Here is a 21,741-nt window from a genome sequence, read left to right on the forward strand (position 1 = left end):
GGAAGAGAGCAGAAAGGGAAGGTGAAACAGAAAAGGAGAATGAAATTGAGTTGACGAGGGGATCGGAGTACTGCATGTGGGTTGGGACAAAGGAGAGATCATGCATGAGCTGTGGTAATTGTTTATATGTTGGGTGTATAACAATATTCAGGTGATGGGCATTAACTGTGAATTTACCTATGCTCATATATATATAGGTTGTTGTGGTTGTTGGCTGAGGTGCAAGATATGGAAAAAGTGTCTCTGTAAATAAAAGCTTGGAAATAAGTAAAGAGGAGAGCTCCCATGTGGGACCTTGTCAAACACTTTACTAAAATCCATATAAACTACATCAACTGCACTGCCCTCATCTACACACCTGGTCACCTCCTCAAAAAATTAAATCAAATTTGTTAGGCATGACCTCCCTCTGACAAAGCCATGCTGACTCTCCCTGATCAAACCTTGACTTTCTAACTGGACATTGATTCTGTCCTTCAGAATTTTCTCCAATAGTTTCCCTACCACCGGTGTGAGACCCACTGGTCTGTAATTCCCACCCTTTCTCCTGTGGCCAGAGAGGAATTAAAAATTTGAGTCAGTGCCCCTGCAATTTCCTCCCTTGTCTCCCACTGCAGCCTGGGGTACAACACATCTGGACCTTGGCCAGATGAAATTAATGCACAAGAGAACGTCTTGTTCATGACTAGTTGAATGTTTATTAATTAAGAATAACGTGGGTCAGATAACAATATGAAGACTACTAAAACCACTAACTATTAAATTACTATTACAAAATTATCCAAGAGCTATTACAAATGCGACTATCCACTACGATGACTATCTCCAGGCTCCCCGAGGTTGCAGTGTCACATGGTTGTTCATACTGCCACCTGCTGGTTGGAGGTCGTAACTGTCAATATTTACATAACTGCTTATGCATATCATCACACGGGGTATTTGTCTATTTTAAAGCCTGCCAAAACATTCAGTACCCCCTCACTCCCTATGTCAAACTGCTCAAGAACCTCATAGTCCCTCTGTCTGAATTCTGAACCCACATCTTCCTTCTCCAAAGTGAAGACAGATGTGAAGTACTCGTTTAACACCCTACCAATATCATCCGGCTTGACGTGTATATTACCCGCTTGATCCATAATGGTCCTACTCTTTCACTTATAATTCTCTTCCCTTTGATATACTTATGAAATACCTTGAGATTTTCCCTAATCTTACCTGCCAGTCTTTTTCCTGCCCATCTTTGCTCTCCTAATTGCTTTTTTGAGTTCCTCCCTGCACTTTAAATACTCCATGAGGGCTTCTGTAGATTTGGTCCTTTTGTACCTGTTAAAAGCCTCTCTTTTCCTTACTATCTAGTCCTGAATATTCCTAGACATCCAGGGTTCCCTTAACTTGTTGCTCCTACATTTCATCCTGAAGGGAACATGTTGGACCTGTACTCTCGCCAATCCATTTTGGACAACCCCGACTGTTCTGCTATAGATTTACCCTGACGTAGCTGTTCCCAGTCTACTTTGGCCAGATAGTGCCTTATTTTAATAAAATCAGCCTACCCCAATCCAAACCCATTTTTTTCAGACTTTTTTTCCTTTTCCATGACACATTTAAAATGTACAGTATTGTGATCGCTATCATTAAAACACTCCCCAACTGCTACCTCGAACACCAAACTGGCTTTGTTCACCAGATCTAGGTCCAGCACAGCACCATCCCTTGCTGGATCTTTGACATTTATTCCTAAACTCTACTCACAAAGCCTCATTAGAAGACCCTTCCAAGGTATTGTCCCTCCTTACTGCAGTAACAGACGCCTTAATTAATAATACAATACTACCTCCACTTTTACAACCTTCCTTGCCCTGCCGGTAGATCCTATAACCCAGAATGTTGAGCTACCAGTCATGCCCCTCCTTCAATCACATCTTTGTGGTGACAAAAACATCACGGTTCCACATGGTAATACACACTCTTAACTAATCTGTTTTACCTACGATACTCCTAGCATTCAAGTAGAGGTCATCCAGCATCGCCTTACTCCCTTGAAACTGAACATGCTGTGTCCCTATTGCACAAACACTCTATGCCCCCTCCCCTGCTGAACTAGTTTAAATCCTCCTAACAGCACTAGCAAACCCACCTGCCAGATGTTCGTCCCATTCTGGTTCAGGTGCAGAGTGTCCTGCTTGTACAAGTCCCACCTTTCTCAGAAATGATCTCAGTGATACAGGAATCTAAACCCCTCCCTCATGTCTCAACTCTTGAACCAATCATTCATCTGCACTATTCTCCTGTTTCTGTACTTTCTAGCACGTGGCACCAGGAGTAATCCAGACATTACAATTTCTGAGGTCCTGCTCTTTAGTCTACTGCCTATCTCCTGAAATTCTTGATGCAGGGCTTCATCCCTCACGCTACCAATATCTTTGGTACTAATGTGTCCCATGGCTCCTTTCTTATCACCCTCCCCCCTCACTGTCTGGCTCCCTGAGTTACAGCAGGCTGCGGAAGATTAAATGGGTGAGCAGAGCCTGTGATGGGGTAGAGATATATGTGCTGTGGAACATTAAATAGGTGGGTAGAGTCTATTATAGGGAAGAGTGTACTATGATATCGATGAAAATCTTTAGAAAAATTATATTCCTGCACTCAAAAATAAAATTAGGCGGGCAAAAACGAGACATGAAAGGATACTGACAGGTAAAATAAAGGAAACCGGTTTGGGTCACTGTCTGCGGAGTTTGCACGTTCTCCCCATGTCTGCGTGGGTTTCCTCCGGGTGCTCCGGTCTCCTCCCACAGTCCAAAGACGTGCAGGTTAGGTGGATTGGCCATGAGAAATTGCCCTTCGTGACCAAAAAAGGTTAGGAGGGGTTATTGGGTTATGGGGATAGGATGGAAGTGAGGGCTTAAATGGGTCGGTGCAGACTAGATGGGCCGAATGGCCTCCTTCCGCACTGTATGTTCTATGCTGTGGAAGGAGATTAAATTGGTCAGAGTCTGTGACAGTGTACACGGGATGTGGAAGGAACAAGATTACAAATGAATGGTTGTTCCTTGCTCTTTGGCATTTTTGATTCCATCTCACTGTAATATTACCTGAAATCAAGTGCTGATAATGTGGCACATTGTGACTATGGTCTCTCATTCTGTCACTTCACTGTGGGATCAATCTCTACACTGGCAACCTACATCCCTTATTTGTGTCCTTATCGTAGCAACAGGTGAAAACAACTAAATCATTTTCAAAGTGGTACTTCTTTGAAAACATTTTTAAATTTTCCTCCTTTTTGTTCTCCCAAATTTACACCCACCAACAAAACAATAAGCAGGAACGAATACAATGTCAATCCCCATATCAACAACAGCAATCCCATCCTCCCACCAAACTCCCAACAGCAGCCCGCATGTTAACATAAACAATCAACAAAAAGGAATCAGGAATCACCCATTAACACATACAGTCCCCCTCCCCCAACCCTCCCCCACGCCTAATGTTCGATGTTATTGAATTCTTGAAAGTGCATAATGAATAACGCCCATGAATTGTAGAACCCCTCCATCCTTCCCCTCAGTTAAAACTTAACCTTCTCAAGAGTTAAGAATTCCAACAGGTCCCCCCGCCATGCCAGGGCACAGGATGGAGAGGCTGCTCTCCATCCCAACAGGATCCGCCTTCGGGCGATCAATGAGGCGAAGGCTACGATAACTGCCTCCGCACCAGTTTCCAACCCCGGCTGGTCCGACACCCCGAATATGGCCTCCTACGGGCCCAGGTCCAGTTTCACGTGCACCACTTTAGAGATGACCCTAAAAACCCCTTCCAGTAATCCTTCAGCTTTGGACAGGACCAAAACATATGAACGTTATTTGCTCCCCCCCCCCACCCCACCCCCACCCCCCGCGCAATGTTCACACACATCTTCTACCCCCTCAAAGAGCCGGCTCAATCAAAGTGGTACTTACTGGATGGCGTTGCACATGTGGGAGTGGAAACCTGAGGCGGACCCCAACCTTTCATATTATAGGCAGATACCCGGATGTAGTAAGGGAGCCCCTATGAGAAAGACAAGAGAGATAGGATTATGTAAAATTCCTTTCTACATCATGTTAGTATTGCTATTTAACAAATTGACCAATATTGCACAGATCACAAATGCCAACTGGTTTGACATCGATAAATAATGCTTGATTGTGAATTTTGTGTTTGTCAACACCATGATAAAATGTCTGGAAATGCAACATTTTCCATTTCAGGTACCCAATGTTACCATCAAATGTCGTTTCAAGTACAACAAGAGTTCATTATTGAGTCAAGTTCCCTCCACACTGTTCCATGAAACACACCCAGTTTTCCTGACCATCGTGGAAACAACATATATGGAGATGGAATCAACATGTATTCTTTTAGTGGCAACATGTAGGTAGGCATTCCTGTTTTGGGGTCCATGATGATGTTGATTCTATGATAGCTGTCCAGAAAAATATTTCATAACAACAGATTATTTTTTGGCTACAGAGGTGTCGCCACAACTGGAGAGGGTGCACTTCCTTTTGTGGGCTGGGAAGAAACCTGGATGCCACCATTTAATAGTGTATTTTGTACCATTTGTGGTACTGTATTGATTAATCCCTAATAATTGATCAAATCTGTCATCATTTTGCTGTTTTTTTTTCTTTTTTTAACTAAATTTAGAGTACCCAATTATTTGGTTTTCCAATTAAGGGTCAATCTAGCATGGCCAATTCACCTGACCTGCACATCTTTGGGTTGTGGGGGTGAAACCCGCGCAGACATGGGGAGAATGTGCAAACTCCACATGGACAGTGACTCAGGGCCGGGATTCGATCCCAGGCCCTCAACGCCGCAGTCCCAGTGCTAACCACTGTGTCACATGTCGCCCTGATTGCTGTTTGATTGTCCCAAGATTTACTTTGTGTTTAGGGCTGATTAAGAACTGAGGTAAGTTTGAACTCCCTTTGACATTAACATAATGGACTAGATTGTCACCTTATGGATGGGTGGCTGGAGTTGGATATTTTCTGGCTCAGCACACCCATCTCAGGAGAAAGTGCCAGTAAACACAGGATTTTCATTCTGGGGGAGAGACACGGGCGAACAGGAGTCAAGAAGAGTGTGGAGGCAGCTACAGGGGCTGCTGGGTACCAAGGCAGACTGTTTAAATGACATTCCTCGGTGCTCTAAGACTTCTTCCAAATGATAATAAAAATGGTAAGACCCTCTTGCCCTTACCCCTCAGAAACCATACACTTCACATTCCCATCCATGCTATCTCATGCACTCAGCCACCTCTCCATGGCCCCTCATACCCTCCATGCCAAACTATGGCACTTGCATGCCTACTCACCCAACCTAGACTCTGTATAGGACTAATGGACCCTGTGTATGTGTTAAAAAAAGCTTTAAAACATTCATTTCATTCATGATTTTCCACTTTCTTCAAAATACTCCTTTCACTACAGCCCAAAACAATTGTTAATTGTCGAGACCATTTAAGCTATCAATTGCAAGCACTGAAACCTCTTTATCTTGTAATAAACATTGTGCAACTGACAGACGAGATCAGAGAGCCAGAGCTGTTAATCAATCAATGTTTTCCCTGGGGCGCAACTGTTTAATAAAATAAATTTAGAGTATCCAATTCTTTTTTTTCCAATTAAGGGGCAACTTAGTGTGGCCAATCCACCTACTCTGCACATCTTTGGGTTGTGGAGGTGAGACCCACGCAGATATGGGGAGAATGTGCAAACTCCAAACGGACAGTAACCCGCAGCCAGGTTCGAACCTGTGTCCTCGGTGTCGTGAGGCAGCAGTGCTAACCACTGCACCACCATGCCTGCATGGTGTTTTAACACACAAATGGATGCCTGAAAATTGCTTATTGTCACAAGTAGGCTTCAAATGAAGTTACTGTGAAAAGCCCCTAGTCGCCACATTCCGGCGTCTGTTTGGGGAGGCTGTTACAGGAATTGAACCGTGCTGCTGGCCTGCCTTGGTCTGCTTTCAAAGCCAGTGATTTAGCCCTGTGCTAAACAGCCTGGTCTCCCAACCAAGCATATACACTAAACCAAGAATGCCTTATTATGCATTCTTTGCTGAGCGCCCAGGCATCCATTGCTTATGTCAATTTCACATTGTTTATTTACGTAAGACAAAGGTGTTACAAGTGCTTGCAGATTCTGCTATTGATGCTTTAAAAGTTTGGATGATCAGGGGTTTTATTGGCCTATAGTGAAAGGACTTTATTTTAAGAAAGTAGAAAGTTTGTGAATGAATGACCATTTAAAAAAAAGCTTTTTTGCCACATCCTATTGCCATTGTAAGGTTTGTTGGGTCTATTAGGTCAATGGGCATGGAATGCCATAGCTTGGCATGGAGGGTATGAGGGACCATGTGGGTAGTGTGTGAGCAGCACAGCTTGGCATGAAGGGTATGAGGTGTCATTGGGATTGGGTGGGGGCATAGCTTGGCATGGAGTATATGAGCGGCTATCGGGGATGTGTGGAAGGGCATAGCTTGGCATGGGGCATGGTAAAACATTTTGAACTTACCTTTCAAAAGGTTCCCACAGATAGATTATGGTTCCTGACACCTCTAAGGTGTCCAGAACTCCAGGACTCCAACAGAATTGGGGAGGACTAGGACCCGCCTATCCCACAGTGGAGCCGGCCAGGTTGAGAGTGCAGGGCTCACGTACTGAACCAGCCCACACCCAACCTTAACCTACACCAGTGAAAATTGGAGATACCTGGAAAAGGGTCGGGAATCTGGGTATCAGGTCCCAGCCACCATTTTTACACCTCCAAGGAGTCTCCCCGACCCCATGAAAATCCAGCGCAATATAACGAACCCAACAGGAAAAACTGTGCACATGCACAAAGACACCTTTAAGTCGGTGTGAGGAGGAACAGTCTCTTTTGTGTCAATTGGTTGTGGTCAGGCCCAGTCACATTAATTGATGGTGTGATATTTTTTGACCATTTGAGAATCAGGAGAACAAGTTAGGCATCCAAAGTCATCTCCAGTGATCAATGTAACAATTAGTGGCTATCTGTTCCTGGGCACTATCCACACATGGCATGTATAAAGAAACAGGCCATAGAAGAGAATTTACTTGTTACTAACAACTGCTATTTCCCTGAAACTTAAAGCAGAAGGATAAGAGAAAATCTAAACTGCAACAGATAGGTCAGAAATGTCAATTGGGTTCCATCTCTCAAGGAGCTGATGATAATTTCTTGTAAATCACTAATCTATGTATCATATCACAGAATAAGTCGGTCTGAACTCAGATGGTCTGCTCTCATGAAGCTTCTTGTACCATCTGTGCCACCCTGAAGTTTGATAGATGTTAAAGCAACAAAGCTTTATCTTGATTCATTGATGCAATCAGGCAGTTACCACATTAATTTTAAATTGAGGGTATAACTAAGAAAACTCATAGCAGCATTAAATGGAGACATTTATTATCCATGCCCTTAATTTATAATTCACTGCATCATGGTACATGAGCAGTCTGTGTTCTACTTACTGTGACAAGGCCAGTCATTGTATAGAGTAGAGTTTTCATGTCCTCCAGTGAGGCCTCCCCTGTTATTGAACTGAAGTTATGAGAAGTGCTCCATTCAACTGCAAGATAATAGAGAGAAAGAATGAACACTGAAAAGCAGGGTCACAACTTTAAAAGTACAGTCTTTGAAAAAGGTGTTGTGCAAATCTATTTTCCTTCAAGGAGGAGAAAAAGGAGAAACATCTTGAAGATACTCTTTATATTTTGGTGGGAAATTCCTACTTTGTGTTTAACCATTTTAACGGTGGTTGTTTGCACAGTTCTGCATGACTGACTCAATTACAACCACCAATAACACTTTATTGAACTAATCTTAAATGTCTGCCACCAGACGCAGAGTCTCATGGCATGGTTACATTACTACAGAAAGCCTGAGGTGTAAATCAGACTGTTTACATTTCAAACCCCAAACATCCCCCCTTTCATATTGAACTGAAGATACAAATATCCCCTTTTTCCAAACGAACAAAAGACATATTTGCATTCATGATCCTGTTATCCACTCTACACCCACTGTTCAAAAGCATTAACAACTGTTTGGTCCAGTAGTCAGTCTCTGCACATGCATTGCACACAGTTTAAACAGTGCATGTTTCTTAATGGAATGTGTGTGTGTTGACTGTTCTTTTGGGTGATGTTCTTTGCCCGGAGAGCATTTTCCCCATAGCTCTTGTTGTCTTGGTGACTTGTCATTCCATTGCAGTTGTTGTGAACTTCTGGATCTCTGGGATTGATGGTAGTTCTGTACTCAATACAATGGAGAGATCCCTTCTCCCTGACTGGCCGAGTGTTATGAAGGAGCAGCTTTATCAATTGAGTGCAAATGCCTGTGGTTGCACCTGTACATCTGGTTCAGTTTTTCCAACACCTGCTTTGAGTTGCCAACTATGGAATTGTGGTTCGATCTTTCTTCCTGGTACCTGAAATTGCCCCTGAAATTTGTTTGGTCAGATCTCGCACAGCTTGGTTCATTGAAGCCTTCAGTTTATTATGCATCTTCAAAGGTATAGACTCCGATTGAATCTTACCCTTCAGACTGTTCCAGTTCAGCTCTGATGTGAGAATATTTTTCTACAGAGCATTTACCTTCGGCCTGTGTATTTCATTGCACTGAGCTGGTCGGTGACCATCTTGTGGTTTACTTGAATATTTTCTCCCTTCGGAGTCTTTTGTTACTCTCACTTTGGGGTCTTTTTCTGCCCTGTCTCTGGAGTCTTTTGCTGTCCTATCTTTGTTGGCATGTTCAGGGTTACCTGCTCAAGCTTTAGACTTGTTCCAACTGAGATGAGTGCTGTTGTGTCTGGATCTGAAATTCTAGATCATCCTTCTTGCTATTGCGTTGGGCTATCATCCTCTCGGTATGATTATTCGGCAATCATATAGCCTCAATCTTACATTCGCACAGATCTGTGGAGGTCATTATGTTGCATGATGCACGAGTATTTTTCTGACATTTCCTGTTTGCTTGATTCTTTCTCCCCTGTGGTTCTCATTGTAACCGTCTCAAACCATTTATCACGTTTGGGCATGACTGAACCAACCTGTTGTATTGTGTATAGTTCTTCATCAAACCCCTCTGCTGAAATCACTCAAGTGGCCATTTGTGCAGCTTGGTTTATTTCTGGCCAAGCACTTGTGTGTGAAACGGTTCTGCTTCTTGCAGTTAAAACACTGCTTTCCCCATGCTGGGTAATTCTTTGTGGTTATGCTGTCCTCCACAATATTTGCATTCTGCCCTGTGTCTGCATTTGCTTGGCTCCTTTGGCTTAGATTGTCTGACATCCTAATGTACCTCCTGGTCTGCTCTGCCATACATATGGGGCTGGATTCTTCGGTCCCCCAGCCACATGTTTTTCGGTGATGCGTAGTTCCATGGCGGCAGGTTCCTCTCTTCCCGCTGCTTGTCAATGAGATTTCCCATTGAAGCCACACTATGCCACCGGGAAATGCACGGGTGCAGGTGTGCTGCCAGTGGGAAAAGAGAATCCTGGTGGCCAGAGAATTCCGGTCAACTTCTAGCTGTTATTTCACAACATCAGCATTTCGACACAGTTCTATTGCTTTCTTGACCATCAGTTTCACGCCTTTCAATAGGCATGGTCTCACTGTAGGATCTCTCACCCCTAGCACCAATCTATCTTTAATCAGATCATCTTTTAGCTGTCCAGATTCATGAATTTGCTAGCTGCATTACTGCCGTGATGTGCTGTTTTTACTCTGAACTCTAACATTGAATATATATTGTTCATATGTAATATTCACTCGGGGTTCAAAACGTGCAGTCAAGGGTTTCAAAATCTATGTCGTCTGTTCTCTTTGTTTGTCTATTAGATTTAGGGTGGTATACACTTTGTAGCAGTTCCTCCCAGCAGTGTTAACAGTGTGGCTACTCTTATCTTTTCAGGCTTGTTAATTAAGTCTGTTGCAATCTCATAGTTTTGCCATTGTAAGTGGAAAAACTGCCATATTTGTCATAAGTCACCATCCAATGTAACTGGAGATGGGATTGGAAAATTTACTGCAGCCATTTTTGCTCAATAATTTACTTACAGTCTTTGTCCGTGTTTCATTTGTCTTTGCAGCTAGTAACTTCACTTGCAGCCTGTATACTTTTCTTTTGCCCTTTTTGCAGTCAGTAATTTCACTTGCAGACTGTGTGTGCTTTTCTTTTGTCCCTTTTTCTGCAGGCAGTAATTTCACTTGCGGCTTATGTGTGCTTTTCTTTGTCTCTTGCATTCTTTGCCCATTTAGGGCAGCACAGTAGCATTGTGGATAGCACAATTGCTTCACAGCTCCAGGGTCCCAGGTTTGATTCCGACTTGGGTCACTGTCTGTGCGGAGTCTGCACATCCTCCCCGTGTGTGCGTGGGTTTCCTCCGGGTGCTCCGGTTTCCTCCCGCAGTCCAAAGATGTGCAGGTTAGGTGGATTGGCCGTGCTAAATTGCCCTTAGTGTCCAAAATTGCCCTTAGTGTTGGGTGGGTTTACTGGGTTATGGGGATAGGGTGGAGGTGTGGGCTTGGGTAGGGTGCTCTTTCTAAGAGCCGGTGCAGACTCGATGGGCCGAATGGCCTCCTTCTGTACTGTAAATTCTATGTTTGCAGATTTTGGCCTTTCTGCGTGCCTGGGCTCTCAGTGACTTTTCTGCTCCTTTTACAGGTTACAAAAATCTATTTTTTTCCACTGTCTGACACCATGTTGCAAGTTTAAGGTCAGCAGTCTTCATTAGTGCATTTCTGAAAGAGGCTTTTATTGAACTGATCTTAAGATGCCTTCCTCCAGTGGCAGAGTTTCATGGCATGGTCACATAATTCGATTGAGAACCCAGATGTGGCCATGGCATCACTCACAATCTTCCTGGAGCCAGCCAATTAAGAAACCACATCTGGTACCCCTGCCAATTTTGAGAAGCAGGAGGCTCAGTTTAAGGGCTGGTTGCAGTGTCCATCTGGCAGTCCTCTTGGGAGAGGTGGGCACTGCTGAGACAAGGAGGAGATGATGAGCCAGGTGATGACAAAATGGAAGCACTCTCCACACCATTGCAGAAAGTTAAATCTTGCACATGGTCACAGGTACCATACATCATTATGGTGGGGGAGCCCCTGAACACAATGGCTCGGGCTATGGCCATTGCCTTCCAGTGGATCTGTTCTAGATAGAAGGTGCAATGGCAACCCCCATGTCCATCTGGCCTGACACTATTTGGTTGCCTCCAATTCAAATCCGGGCTCGAGACTCAGCAAGGGGCCCTGCTTCCATCTCGAGGATCCTAATGACACCATCATCTTTCCCACAATTGGCCCATTAATGGCAAGATCACTCAGAGGTGGGAGTGCATTGGGTTGCTAACCTGATGTGCTAAGTTACAATTTTGCTCCCATGCCGTCTCCTAACCTAACTCGGTGGAACTGGGAAACTTCAATCCAAGTAGTGGCAAATAGAAATTAAGAAATGTCAGGTGCACTGGTGCAGAAAAAATGAAATGAATCTACTTGAAGAGAATGGTTATTGGTTGTATACAGTGAACCAATGGGAAACTAGCATCACCAGATACTTGATTATAGATTTAAGCAGGTTATTCTAGCTATACAGTGAAAACTCGAAAAGGACAGCATTAAGTTTTGACTGCAAGGTTCTTGGATCTTTTCTACTCTTTTCATAGATGGATGCAGTCATACCTCAAGATAAATGGGTTCAAGCCTCAGTTTAGCTGGTGAATAAATCCTCTGACTAATCTATGAGGTGAGTGCTCCAGAGATGCTTTCTTTCGTATAATAAAACTAAGCTGAAGCCCCAGGTGAACATAAAAGATCCTGTGACTTTATTTAAAAAAGAGGAAAGAATTCTCTCATATTCCTGATCAACTATCGCACAGAAAAAAGTTTAAATGTTCATTCATTTCATATGCTGTTTGTGTGGTCTAGTGCACAACTTGGCTCTTGCATTAGCTGAAGTAGTAACAGTAACGACATTTCAAAAGCTATTTATGGTTAAGCAGCACTTCGGTACATCCAATTTAAATGCAAGTTCATGTTTTATTCTCTACCACAGGCTTGTACAACCGGCAGCCCGTGGGCCCGAATGCAGCCCCCAACCCCTCTGGACTCAACCTACCAAACATCATTGGATTTGAAAACTGCTGTAAAACTGCTCATCCCATCACAGGGTGGTTTCTCTTTACATTTGCTGCAGATAGGCTCACCAGTGGGTCTGCCCCTTAGAAACACGGGGCGAAACCAGCCTTTGGTCAGAGAAGCAGCAAACAGTGGGAAATTAAATTTTCAAGGTAAGTTCTAGGGCAAGTTCCAACACCCAAGGCGGAGCAGAGTCCGGATCCCAGAATGAGAGCAGGATTGGAGCCTGATGCGAGAGCAGGACCCAGGGTGGTCAGGGTTCAGATTGATAGTGGAGCCAGAGTCCAGGGATGGGGTCAAAGAGCAGGGTCCTCTGAAGTGAGGGTTCTCGCCTGTGTGTGTGAGAGAAGGAATACATGAGTGAGAATGAACAAGTGTGCGTTTGTCTGTGTGTGTGTGTGAGAGAGGGTGTGAGAGGGAAAGAGTGCGTGCATGAAAGAGCGTGTGTGAGGGAAGGGGAGTGTGTGAGAGAGTGTGTGTGATATACCTTCAATTCACCGAGAGGCAGAGAGCGCGAGTGAACATTAGGCTTTATTAATCATGAACTTGCCTAGCCAGAGTCGGTTGTACAGATGAATGCCGCCCACAGGCGGCCGGTCTATATATGGCCCCGGTGAGGGCGGAGCCAGAGGCAGAGCCCACCAGGGTTACAGTAAAGTACCTGGAAGCAGCTCGTATCACCACTTCCAGGTCATAGGTCATAGGTTACAGTATCATACATGCATTAGGTGAATACATTCACCACATTCACCCCCTGTTAAAAAAAATCAAGTCCAGCGGGGGTGACGTGGGGTCATTAGATATTCAGTCTATCTGGAGGCCGGATCGTTCTCTTCGACCTCCTCAGCTCTGGCGGTGCGGCGGGCACGATTGTTGCAGATGGTGACTCCAGGGGCGTTGTGTCTGGAGCTTGAGCCTCAGTCCGGCGTGTCGGAGATGGTTGGGGTGTGGGGGTAGGCAGGGGGCTGATGGGTGGCGGCAGTGTCGGCGCTGGACAATACAGAAGACCCAGGGGAGCATATGGGGTGCTGAGGGTGGCGGCAGGCAGCGGGGAGGGGGGCACGTTGGCAGGGTAACCAGCTGGCGCCAGGTAACAGAGGGAGACCATATCGTGCCATCTGTCCTGGTGCGCGATGTAGGCGTACTGGGGGTTGGCGTGGAGCAGCTGGATCCTCTCGACAAGGGGGTCGGTCTTATGGCTCCTCATTGTGCCTCCGGAGAAGGACAGGTCCCGGAGTTGTCAGCCAAGATGGAAGCAAGACCCTGGAGATGGACGTCCTGGGGAAGATAAACAAACGATCATGAGGGGTCTCGTTCGTGGCTGTGCAGAGGAGTGATCTGATGGAGTGGAGGGCGTCGGGGAGGACCTCCTGCCACCGGGGGACTGGGAGACCTCTAGACCTGAGGGCCAGAAGAACGGCCTTCTATACCGTCGCGTTCTCCCTCTCCACCTGCCCGTTTCCCTGCGGGTTATAGCTCGTAGACCTGCTCGAGGCGATGCCTTTGCTGAGCAGGTACTGGCGTAGCTCATCACTCATGAACGATGTGCCCCGGTCGCTGTGGACGTAGGCAGGGAAACTGAACAGTGTGAAGATGCTGTGCAGTCCCTTTATTACAGTGACCGAGGTCATGTCGGGGCAGGGGACAGCGAAGGGGAGCGGGACTACTCATCGATGATGGTGAGGAAGTATATATTACGGTTGGTGGAGGGGAGGGCCCTTTGAAGTCAATGCTTAGGCGCTCAAAGGACCGGGAGGCCTTTACCAGGCGGGCCTTGTCTGGCCAGTAGAAGTGCGGTTTGCACTCCGCGCAGACTTGACAGTCCCTGGTCATTGCCTTGACCTCCTCGGTGGAGAAGGGCAGATTGCGGGCCTTAATTAAGTGGGTAGGCCGGGTGACCCCCGGATGGCAGAGGTCATTGCGGATAGCCCGAAGTCGGTCATCTTGCGAGCTGGCACATGTGCCGCGGGACAGGGCATCTGCGGGCTCGTTGAGCTTCCCAGGACGATACTTGATATCGTAATTGTAGATGGAGAGTTCGATCGTCCACCTCAGGATTTTGTCATTTTTTATTTTGCCCCATTGTGCGTTGTCAAACATGAAGGCGACCGACCGCTGGTCGGTGTCGAGGGTGAACCTCCTACCGGCTAGGTAGTGCCTCCAGTGCCGCACGGCTTCCACTATGGCTTGTGCTTCCTTCTCGACCGAGGAGTGTCGGATTTCGGAAGCGTGGAGGGTCCTCGAGAAGAATGCTACAGGCCTGCCCGCCTGGTTGAGTGTGGCGGCCAGTGCGACGTCTGACGCATCGCTCTCTACCTGAAAGGGGATGGACTCGTCCACCGCGTGCATTGCGGCCTTGGTGATGTCGGACTTGATGCGGCTGAAGGCCGAGCGGGCCTCATCCATCAGGGGAAAACTGGTGGTTTGAATAAGTGGGCGGGCTTTGTCCGTATAGTTGGGGGCGCACTGGGTGTAGTATGAGAACAGCCCCAGGCATTGTTTTAGGGCCTTGAGGCTGTGGAGAGGAGGGAGTTCTCTGAGGGAGCGCATACAGTTTGGGTCGGGCCCTAGGACTCCGTTCTCCACGACGTAGCTGAGGATGGCTAGTCGGGTAGTACGGAAGACGCACTTTTCTTTGTTGTCTGTGAGATTGAGGGATTGGGCGGCCTGGAGGAACCTCTGAAGGTTGGCGTCATGGTCCTGCTGATCATGGCCGCAGATAGTCACATTGTCCAAGTACGGGTATGTAGCCCGCAAACTGTACTGGTCCACCATTCGGTCCATCGTTCTCTGAAAGACCGAGACCCCGTTAGTGACGCCGAAGGGGACTCTGAGGAAGTGGAAGAGTCGGCCGGCTGCTTCGAAGGCAGTGTAGTGACACTCTTCCGGGCAGATTGGGAGCTGGTGGTAGGCCGACTTCAGATTGACCGTTGAGAACACACGGTACTGCGCGATCTGGTTGACCATCTCCGCTATGCGGGGGAGGGGGTACGCATCCAGTTGCGTGAACAGGTTAATTGTCTGCCTGTAGTCCACAACCATCCGATTCTTTTCCCCGGTCCGGACGACCACCACTTGAGCTCTCCAGGGGCTGTTGCTGGCCTCGATGATCCCTTCACTCAACAGTCGCTGGACCTTTGACTTGATAAACGTCATGTCTAGCGAACTGTACCGCCTGCTCCTGGTGGCGATGGGCTTACAGTCAGGAGTGAGGTTCGCAAAGAGTGAAGGGGCGGAGACCTTGAGGGTCTCGAGGCTGCACACCGTGAGGGGGGGTCTGCCGAACTGTAATGTCAGGCTTCGGTGATTACATTGAAAGTCCAATCCGAAAAGTCGGGTGGTGCAGAGGTGGGGGAGGATGTGGAGCTTAAAACGAGCGTACTCTGCGCCCTGCATCGCGAGATTGGCGATACAGTACCTCCGGATCTGAACTGAATGGGACCCGGAGGCAAGGGAGATTATTTGGGAGGCTGGGTAGGTGTGGAGGGAGCAGCGCCTTACCATGTCGGGGTGGACAAAGCTCTCCATGCTCCCGGAGTCGAAAAGACAGGGGATCTCGTTCCCGTTGACCTGGACGACCAGGATGGAGTTCTTCAGCTGCTTCGGCTGCGAATGGTCGAGAGTGACTGCGCCCAGCTGCGGGTAGCCTGTGTGGTCGGTGGAATCACAAGATGGCGGCCCCCATGAGTCGCACGATGCTGATGACGCATTTGGCGGGGGCGTTCCGGGCAGGCACGCAGCCACATCGCGGGGTCTGGGGGGCTGCGAGTCCATGGGTTGGGCCTGGTGCGTTTTCGGTTTCTGAGCCTTCGGTCAGCCCAGACAGACTCTAGCGAAGTGCCCCTTTTTCCCACAGTCACTGCACGTCGCTGTGCGGGCTGGGCAACGCTGCTGGGGGTGTTGGCCCTGGCCGCAAAAGTAGCACTGTGGTTCCTGGGCTGGGCTGGCAGACGCACAGTGCAGACCTGCGACGTAGTCGGGTCTGACGGGGGCCGCGACGAGTGGTTCGCCAGGCCCGCGGGGAACGCACTGAGATTCTGGTAAGCCACCTCTAGCGAGGTAGCTAGCTTTACCGTGTCCCGCAGGTCGGAGGTCCCATTTTCCAGCAGGCGCTGCCTGATGTAGTTCGAGCTGACCCCCGCCACGTAGGTGTCCCGGATCTGTGAGTTCATGTGTTCCTCTGCCGTCACATCTTGATAGCTGCAGTTCCTCGTGAGTAGAGTCAGTGTTTCCAGATACTTGTCCAGAGATTCTCTGGTGCGTTGATGGCGAGTAATGAGGAGGTGTCTGGCGAACACCTCATTCACGGGCTTCACGAAGTGTGCCTTGAGGGTTGCGACCGCCGCCTCGTACGTGGCCGCTTTCTCGATCATTACTGAGATTCAATGGCTCCCCCGAGCGTGGAGGAGTCGCAGCTTGAGGGTCTGCGTGGGAGGCGCTGTGGAGGAGATGAGGTAGGCCTCGAAGCATCGAAGCCAATGTTCGAAAATCTCCTTGGCTTCGGGGGTGCGAGTTCGAGCCTGTCTGGCTTTAGAGCGGCTTCCATAGTGCTGTCTATGATTAATAAATTGATATACCTTCAATTCACCGAGAGGCAGAGAGAGCGAGTGAACATTAGGCTTTATTAATCATTAACTTGCCTAGCCAGAGTCGGTTGTACAGATGAATGCCGCCCACAGGCGGCCGGTTTATATATGGCCCCGGTGAGGGCGGAGCCAGAGGTGGAGCCCACCGGGGTTACAGTACTGTACCTGGAAGCAGCTCGTATCACCACTTCCAGGTCATAGGTCATAGGTTACAGCATCATACATGCATTAGGTGAATACATTCACCACAGTGTGTTTGTGTGAGAGAAAGTGTGAGAGTGAACGTGCGAGAGGGAGACTGTGTGTTTGTATATGTGGGAGTATGTGTATGTGTGAAAAAGAGTGCGTGTGTGTCAGAGAGAGTGTGAGCAATATCTATCAGCCTCGTCACACCGGACTCGGAACACAGCGAGATTTATCGGCCTAGTCAGGCCTAGCGAGATCTAACTAGACCTCGCGAGACGTTGCAATCTAGAACCCGCCCATTGAGGTCGGGATCCAGATTTGCATATTCAAGTGAACAGTTAGTCTTACGTGAATATATCTACGCCGGAATTAACACCAGTGCCCGGAATCAAACGGCCTCACCTCGGGGACCCAAAGCAGACGCCATTTACCACTGGTTTCCACAAATGTAGGCCAGGTGTACTGGCACTTGGCAGGGTCTTCCAGGCGATCGGCGGCCTCTGGGTAGTCAGGCTCTGGACAGGGTGGTACCCTCGCATGCTTGATGCCACCTGCGCACCAGAGCACTGCCAGCCTGACACCCTGGCAGTGTCACCCAGGCAGTGCCACCCAGGTGCCACCCAGCAATGCCACGGTGCTCAGGTGGCACTGCCCCAAGGTTGCATCTTGTTGGGTCCCCAAGGGTGTCCTGCCCTTATGGGTTGGGGTGCGGGGGGGAGGTACTCGATGACCCCCTATTTGGTGAGTTGGAGCGTTGAGGGGGTCTGGAGGCCACAGTGGGGGGTCTAAAGTTCTCTTCCTGCACTACCAAGCTGAGTGCAGGAGGTGAGTCCAAGTGCGGCCTCTTAAGGGAGAGCCCAGCCGGTGAGACCGATGCAAGGAGAGGCTTCCAGCAACTACCTCCCGACAGCATCAGTGCCTCGCGGGATTCTCCACTGGATATTAATGATTGTACTTGATGATGTATCAGAATGTTCCTCAGCTAGACTCTACTACACCAGACCAGGCAGGGAAATTGACAAAGATTATGTTATATTAGCAAGGGCTTAGCACAATGCCCTTTACTCCTCGGATCTGAGTTTCAATCAATGCTGCACCAATGGGATGGATGGTTCCTATTTGTAAATGTCATTAGTGAGATGAGTTTGATCAGTTCAATCTGCTTCCATTCAGTCTCACTGAGAGAAGCCAAAAGGATGGATAATGTGGGACTCAAAGTGTCATCTCAGCACTGCCAGGGGATTATTATTGGAACACATAATCAATCATAAAGTTTAAATTATTAAACCGCACACTTTAAAATAAAATGTTTCACAGATCCTTACCTTTATACTCAGTGACGACTGCAGAATTAACACTGAGAGGCTCATGGAATGTCACCTGCAATGAGGTACTACTGGCAACAGATAACTGCACATGGGTTGGTGCTTCTGGAGCTCCTGTGTATCCAGGACAAGAACAATTGATCAGAAATTTAATTTTAAGCATTAGCTATCAAAGGCACTATAGGAGATGCAGAAGGGGGAGTTCTACGAAGGGATACATTGGATGGTTCCACTACATTAACATGTTAGAATATGCAGGTGGTTTGAGCCCAATGATAAGCAACTGATCAATGACATTACTATCAAGAGGAAGCGAAAGCAGTGGCCAAGAGTCCCTGTGGGATTTTTCCAGCCAGGGTAATGCAGTACCTGTGCTGTCAATGGGCTGTAGTTTTGGTTGCATCTTACGGTAAAAATTTCCTCTGTAATCTGAAATCTGCTCTGACACTGTTCCTCTGCCAGATACAGGTATGTGTACCTCTGCTTACGTATTCTCTTCTGTGTGTTTTGGCAGATTGGTCCTGTGTACTGCTAATGCTGCCTAACATCTCTCCTTTATTCCCGATCTTCTTACAAATTGCATAAGATACAAGAAAATTCTCAACAGGAAAGTCAAGTACCATGAGTGAAGTGTAGAAAGTGGCTCCTCAGCAGATGGTACAATGGTTCGAACCTTAGAATGATACAGCACAGAAGGTCAGTCAGTCCATTATCCGTGTGCCGGCTCTTTGAAGGAACTATCCAAATAATCTCATGCTCTTGCTCTTTCCTTTTAGTCTAGGAAACGTAATCATTCAGGGATTTATTGAACGCTTAAGCATTTTTTGAAAGTTGGTATTGAATCTGCATCCTCCACTCCTTCAGGCAGTGAATTCCAGACCACAGCAGCTCCAGCTCGCCGCATAATTTTATTTCTTCATGTCAGCTCTTCTTTTGCCAATCAGTTTAAATCTGTCGCCTCTGGTTATTAGTCTTTCTGCTCCTGGAAACAATTTCTCCTTATTTACTCCATCAAAATCCTTTATGATTTTGACCACCTCGATTAAATCTCCCCATAACCTTCTCTGCTCTAGGGAGAATAATCAGTTTCCCCAAGTAACTGAAGTCTATATCGGGCGTGATTCAAGAGGACAAAAACAGAGTCCCGTTTTTGGGCGCCTTAAGCGGAGTGCTTCTCGCAAAAGACCCTGCTATGCAACGGCACTTTGCCATTTTTTTGGCCTTGTGGGGAATGCCCTGTCGAGGCCACATTTACATCATTTCCTGCACTGACAAGCTCAGTTCGTCAGTGCAGGAAGAGTACTCGTGGATCAGGGCGCCAATTTTAAAGACGGCCCAGATCTTTCACCCCCAAGCTACCCCACCGTGGCCCCCAGACAGTCCCCAATTGCACCCAACGTAACTCTTACAGGGTCCTGGACCCCCTCCTCACCCCACCTCTTATGGGCAAGGTACCCCGGGCCCAACCCCGGACACAGGCAACCTGGTACCTAGGCATCTTGGCACTGGCAGGGGCACCTCATGATGGCAGTGCCAAGGTGCCAGGATGGCAGTGCCACGATGCTTAGGTGCCAGCGGGAGTGCCAGGATACCGCCCTGCCCAGAGCCTGACCACCCAGGTGTCTCCAAATGGCCTGGGAGACCCCCGCCCAGGTGCTGTTATGTCTGATCCACGTTTGTGTGGATCAGTGCTAAATGGCGCCCTGACGAAGTCTCCCAGGCGCAGCTGTTAGCTCTCTAATAGCTCACTTAAATATGCTAATCTGGATCTCGTCTAGTGAGGGAGAGATCCAGAGCGCGATGTCTCGTGAGATTCCATTGCATCACAAAAGACGTTTCAAGCATCGGCAATCTCACGAGTGGCCTTTCTCTCGAGAATGAACTGCTTTGCCATATCACCAAGTCGGGCACGATGAGGCCGGTCAATCGTGCCCATCATTCTAGTCAATCATTGCATCTTCTCTGAGGTCTTGCTCATCTTCTCAACCTGTGGTGCTCAGAATTAGCCATGATTCCCCAGCAGATGCCAAACCTTATTTTTGTGCTCGCTGACTCTATTAATAAAACCAAGAATCATATATCTATTTTATCAGCTTCTCAACTTGTCCTGCTACTATCAAAGAATTTAGTACAAACAACTCCAAGACTCTCTGTCCCTGCACCCCCATTAAAATTGTACCATTTAATTCATATTGCTACTTTTCATTCTTGTGACCAATATTAATTGCTTCACATTTTTTTGTTTTTATTATCATCTGCTATGTATCAATAACCTGGGGGCATCGATTTAAAGTGATTGACAGAGGGTTAGAGAGGAGCTGAGTTGATTTTTTTCACCCTAAGGGTGATAGACATTTGAAACTCACTGTCTGCAAGGGTGCTCGAAGCAAAAGCCCTCTGCATTTAAGCAGTGCCCTTGAAATGCCATAATGTACAAGGCCACAGTGCAAGAACTAGAAAGTGGAATTTGGTTAGACAGTGTTTTTCAGCTTGCACAGTGCCAAGTGGCCCCTTCTGTGCTGTAGGGTTTCCAAGGGCGCATTCCTCTAGCTGCGTTGTTCCCGGTACCAATCCCATTATTTGTGGTGAATAGCGGGAGAGCCCCTAAAAGGAGTTCCGTGCTGGGCGCTGGCCGATCGCAATACTCCCGACCCATGGTGCCTGATGTGATCTAGTTCTCACCCTCGCTGGGCGGAAACCAGACTAATACAGTCAAATGAGTCTCAAAACTCATTTAAATATGCGCAGCCCGGTCGAGGTCAGAGTCTCCCGGCTCCTGGGATTCGCTGGCCCCACCGGGGGGGCTGGAGAGCATTGGAGCCCCACCAAGGTGATTGGGGGGCAGGGTAGGGTAGTGCCCTGGCACTGTCCCCAGCACCAGGGCCGTACCAATCTGGGTCCCTGGCAGTGCCAACCTGACACCCTGGCACTGCCCCGGCACCTGGGAAGTGTCAACCTGATACCTGCCAGGTTGCCAAGGAACACTGCTAAGGAGTGGGTCTGAGGGAGGCCATGGACATGAAACGAGGATCATGAAGGATATGTATGAAGGGCAGCTTGAAGGTGGGAGGACTGAAGGGTGGGGGTGTGAAGAGGGGGTATGATAGGTGGGTATGAAGGGGTAGTATGAAGGATGGGGGATATGGAAGGTGAGTATGAAATTAAGTCATGAGGGGGAGCCTGATTGGGTGCATGAGGGGGCCTAAAGGTGGGGGAGGGGCTTAAAAGGGGGCTGAAAGGGGGAGTGGCCTTCAAGGTGGAGGGGCCTCAGTGACCAATAGGAAGGTATGCTCACTTGGGGGTGGGGATCCATGCCCCAATGCCGACGAGGATGGGTGGGGGTGGGGCCGGGTCACCCTCATGCCTGGGTGGCATGGGAGAGGGGTCTTGTGGATACTTAGTGATGTTGCACCTCTGGTCTCAA

The 21,741-nt window shown here is 47.9% G+C and overlaps 1 protein-coding gene across 8 annotated transcripts in view; it reads right to left on the reverse strand.

Moving 5' to 3' along the window:
• Positions 1–21,741, reverse strand: part of LOC140394261 (ankyrin-repeat and fibronectin type III domain-containing 1-like) — a 1,262,745-nt gene that overhangs the window by 122,611 nt on the left and 1,118,393 nt on the right. For all 8 annotated transcript variants that reach the window (XM_072481308.1, XM_072481309.1, XM_072481306.1 and 5 more), the window contains 3 exons: positions 18,318–18,431; positions 7,550–7,647; positions 3,963–4,053 (listed from right to left, as the gene is read on the reverse strand). In XM_072481308.1, the coding sequence (XP_072337409.1) occupies positions 3,963–4,053; positions 7,550–7,647; positions 18,318–18,431 (303 nt within the window). The remainder of the gene's footprint in view (positions 1–3,962; positions 4,054–7,549; positions 7,648–18,317; positions 18,432–21,741) is intronic.

Source organism: Scyliorhinus torazame, chromosome 17 (genome assembly GCF_047496885.1).
Source record: "Scyliorhinus torazame isolate Kashiwa2021f chromosome 17, sScyTor2.1, whole genome shotgun sequence".
NCBI classification, from domain to species: domain Eukaryota; kingdom Metazoa; phylum Chordata; class Chondrichthyes; order Carcharhiniformes; family Scyliorhinidae; genus Scyliorhinus; species Scyliorhinus torazame.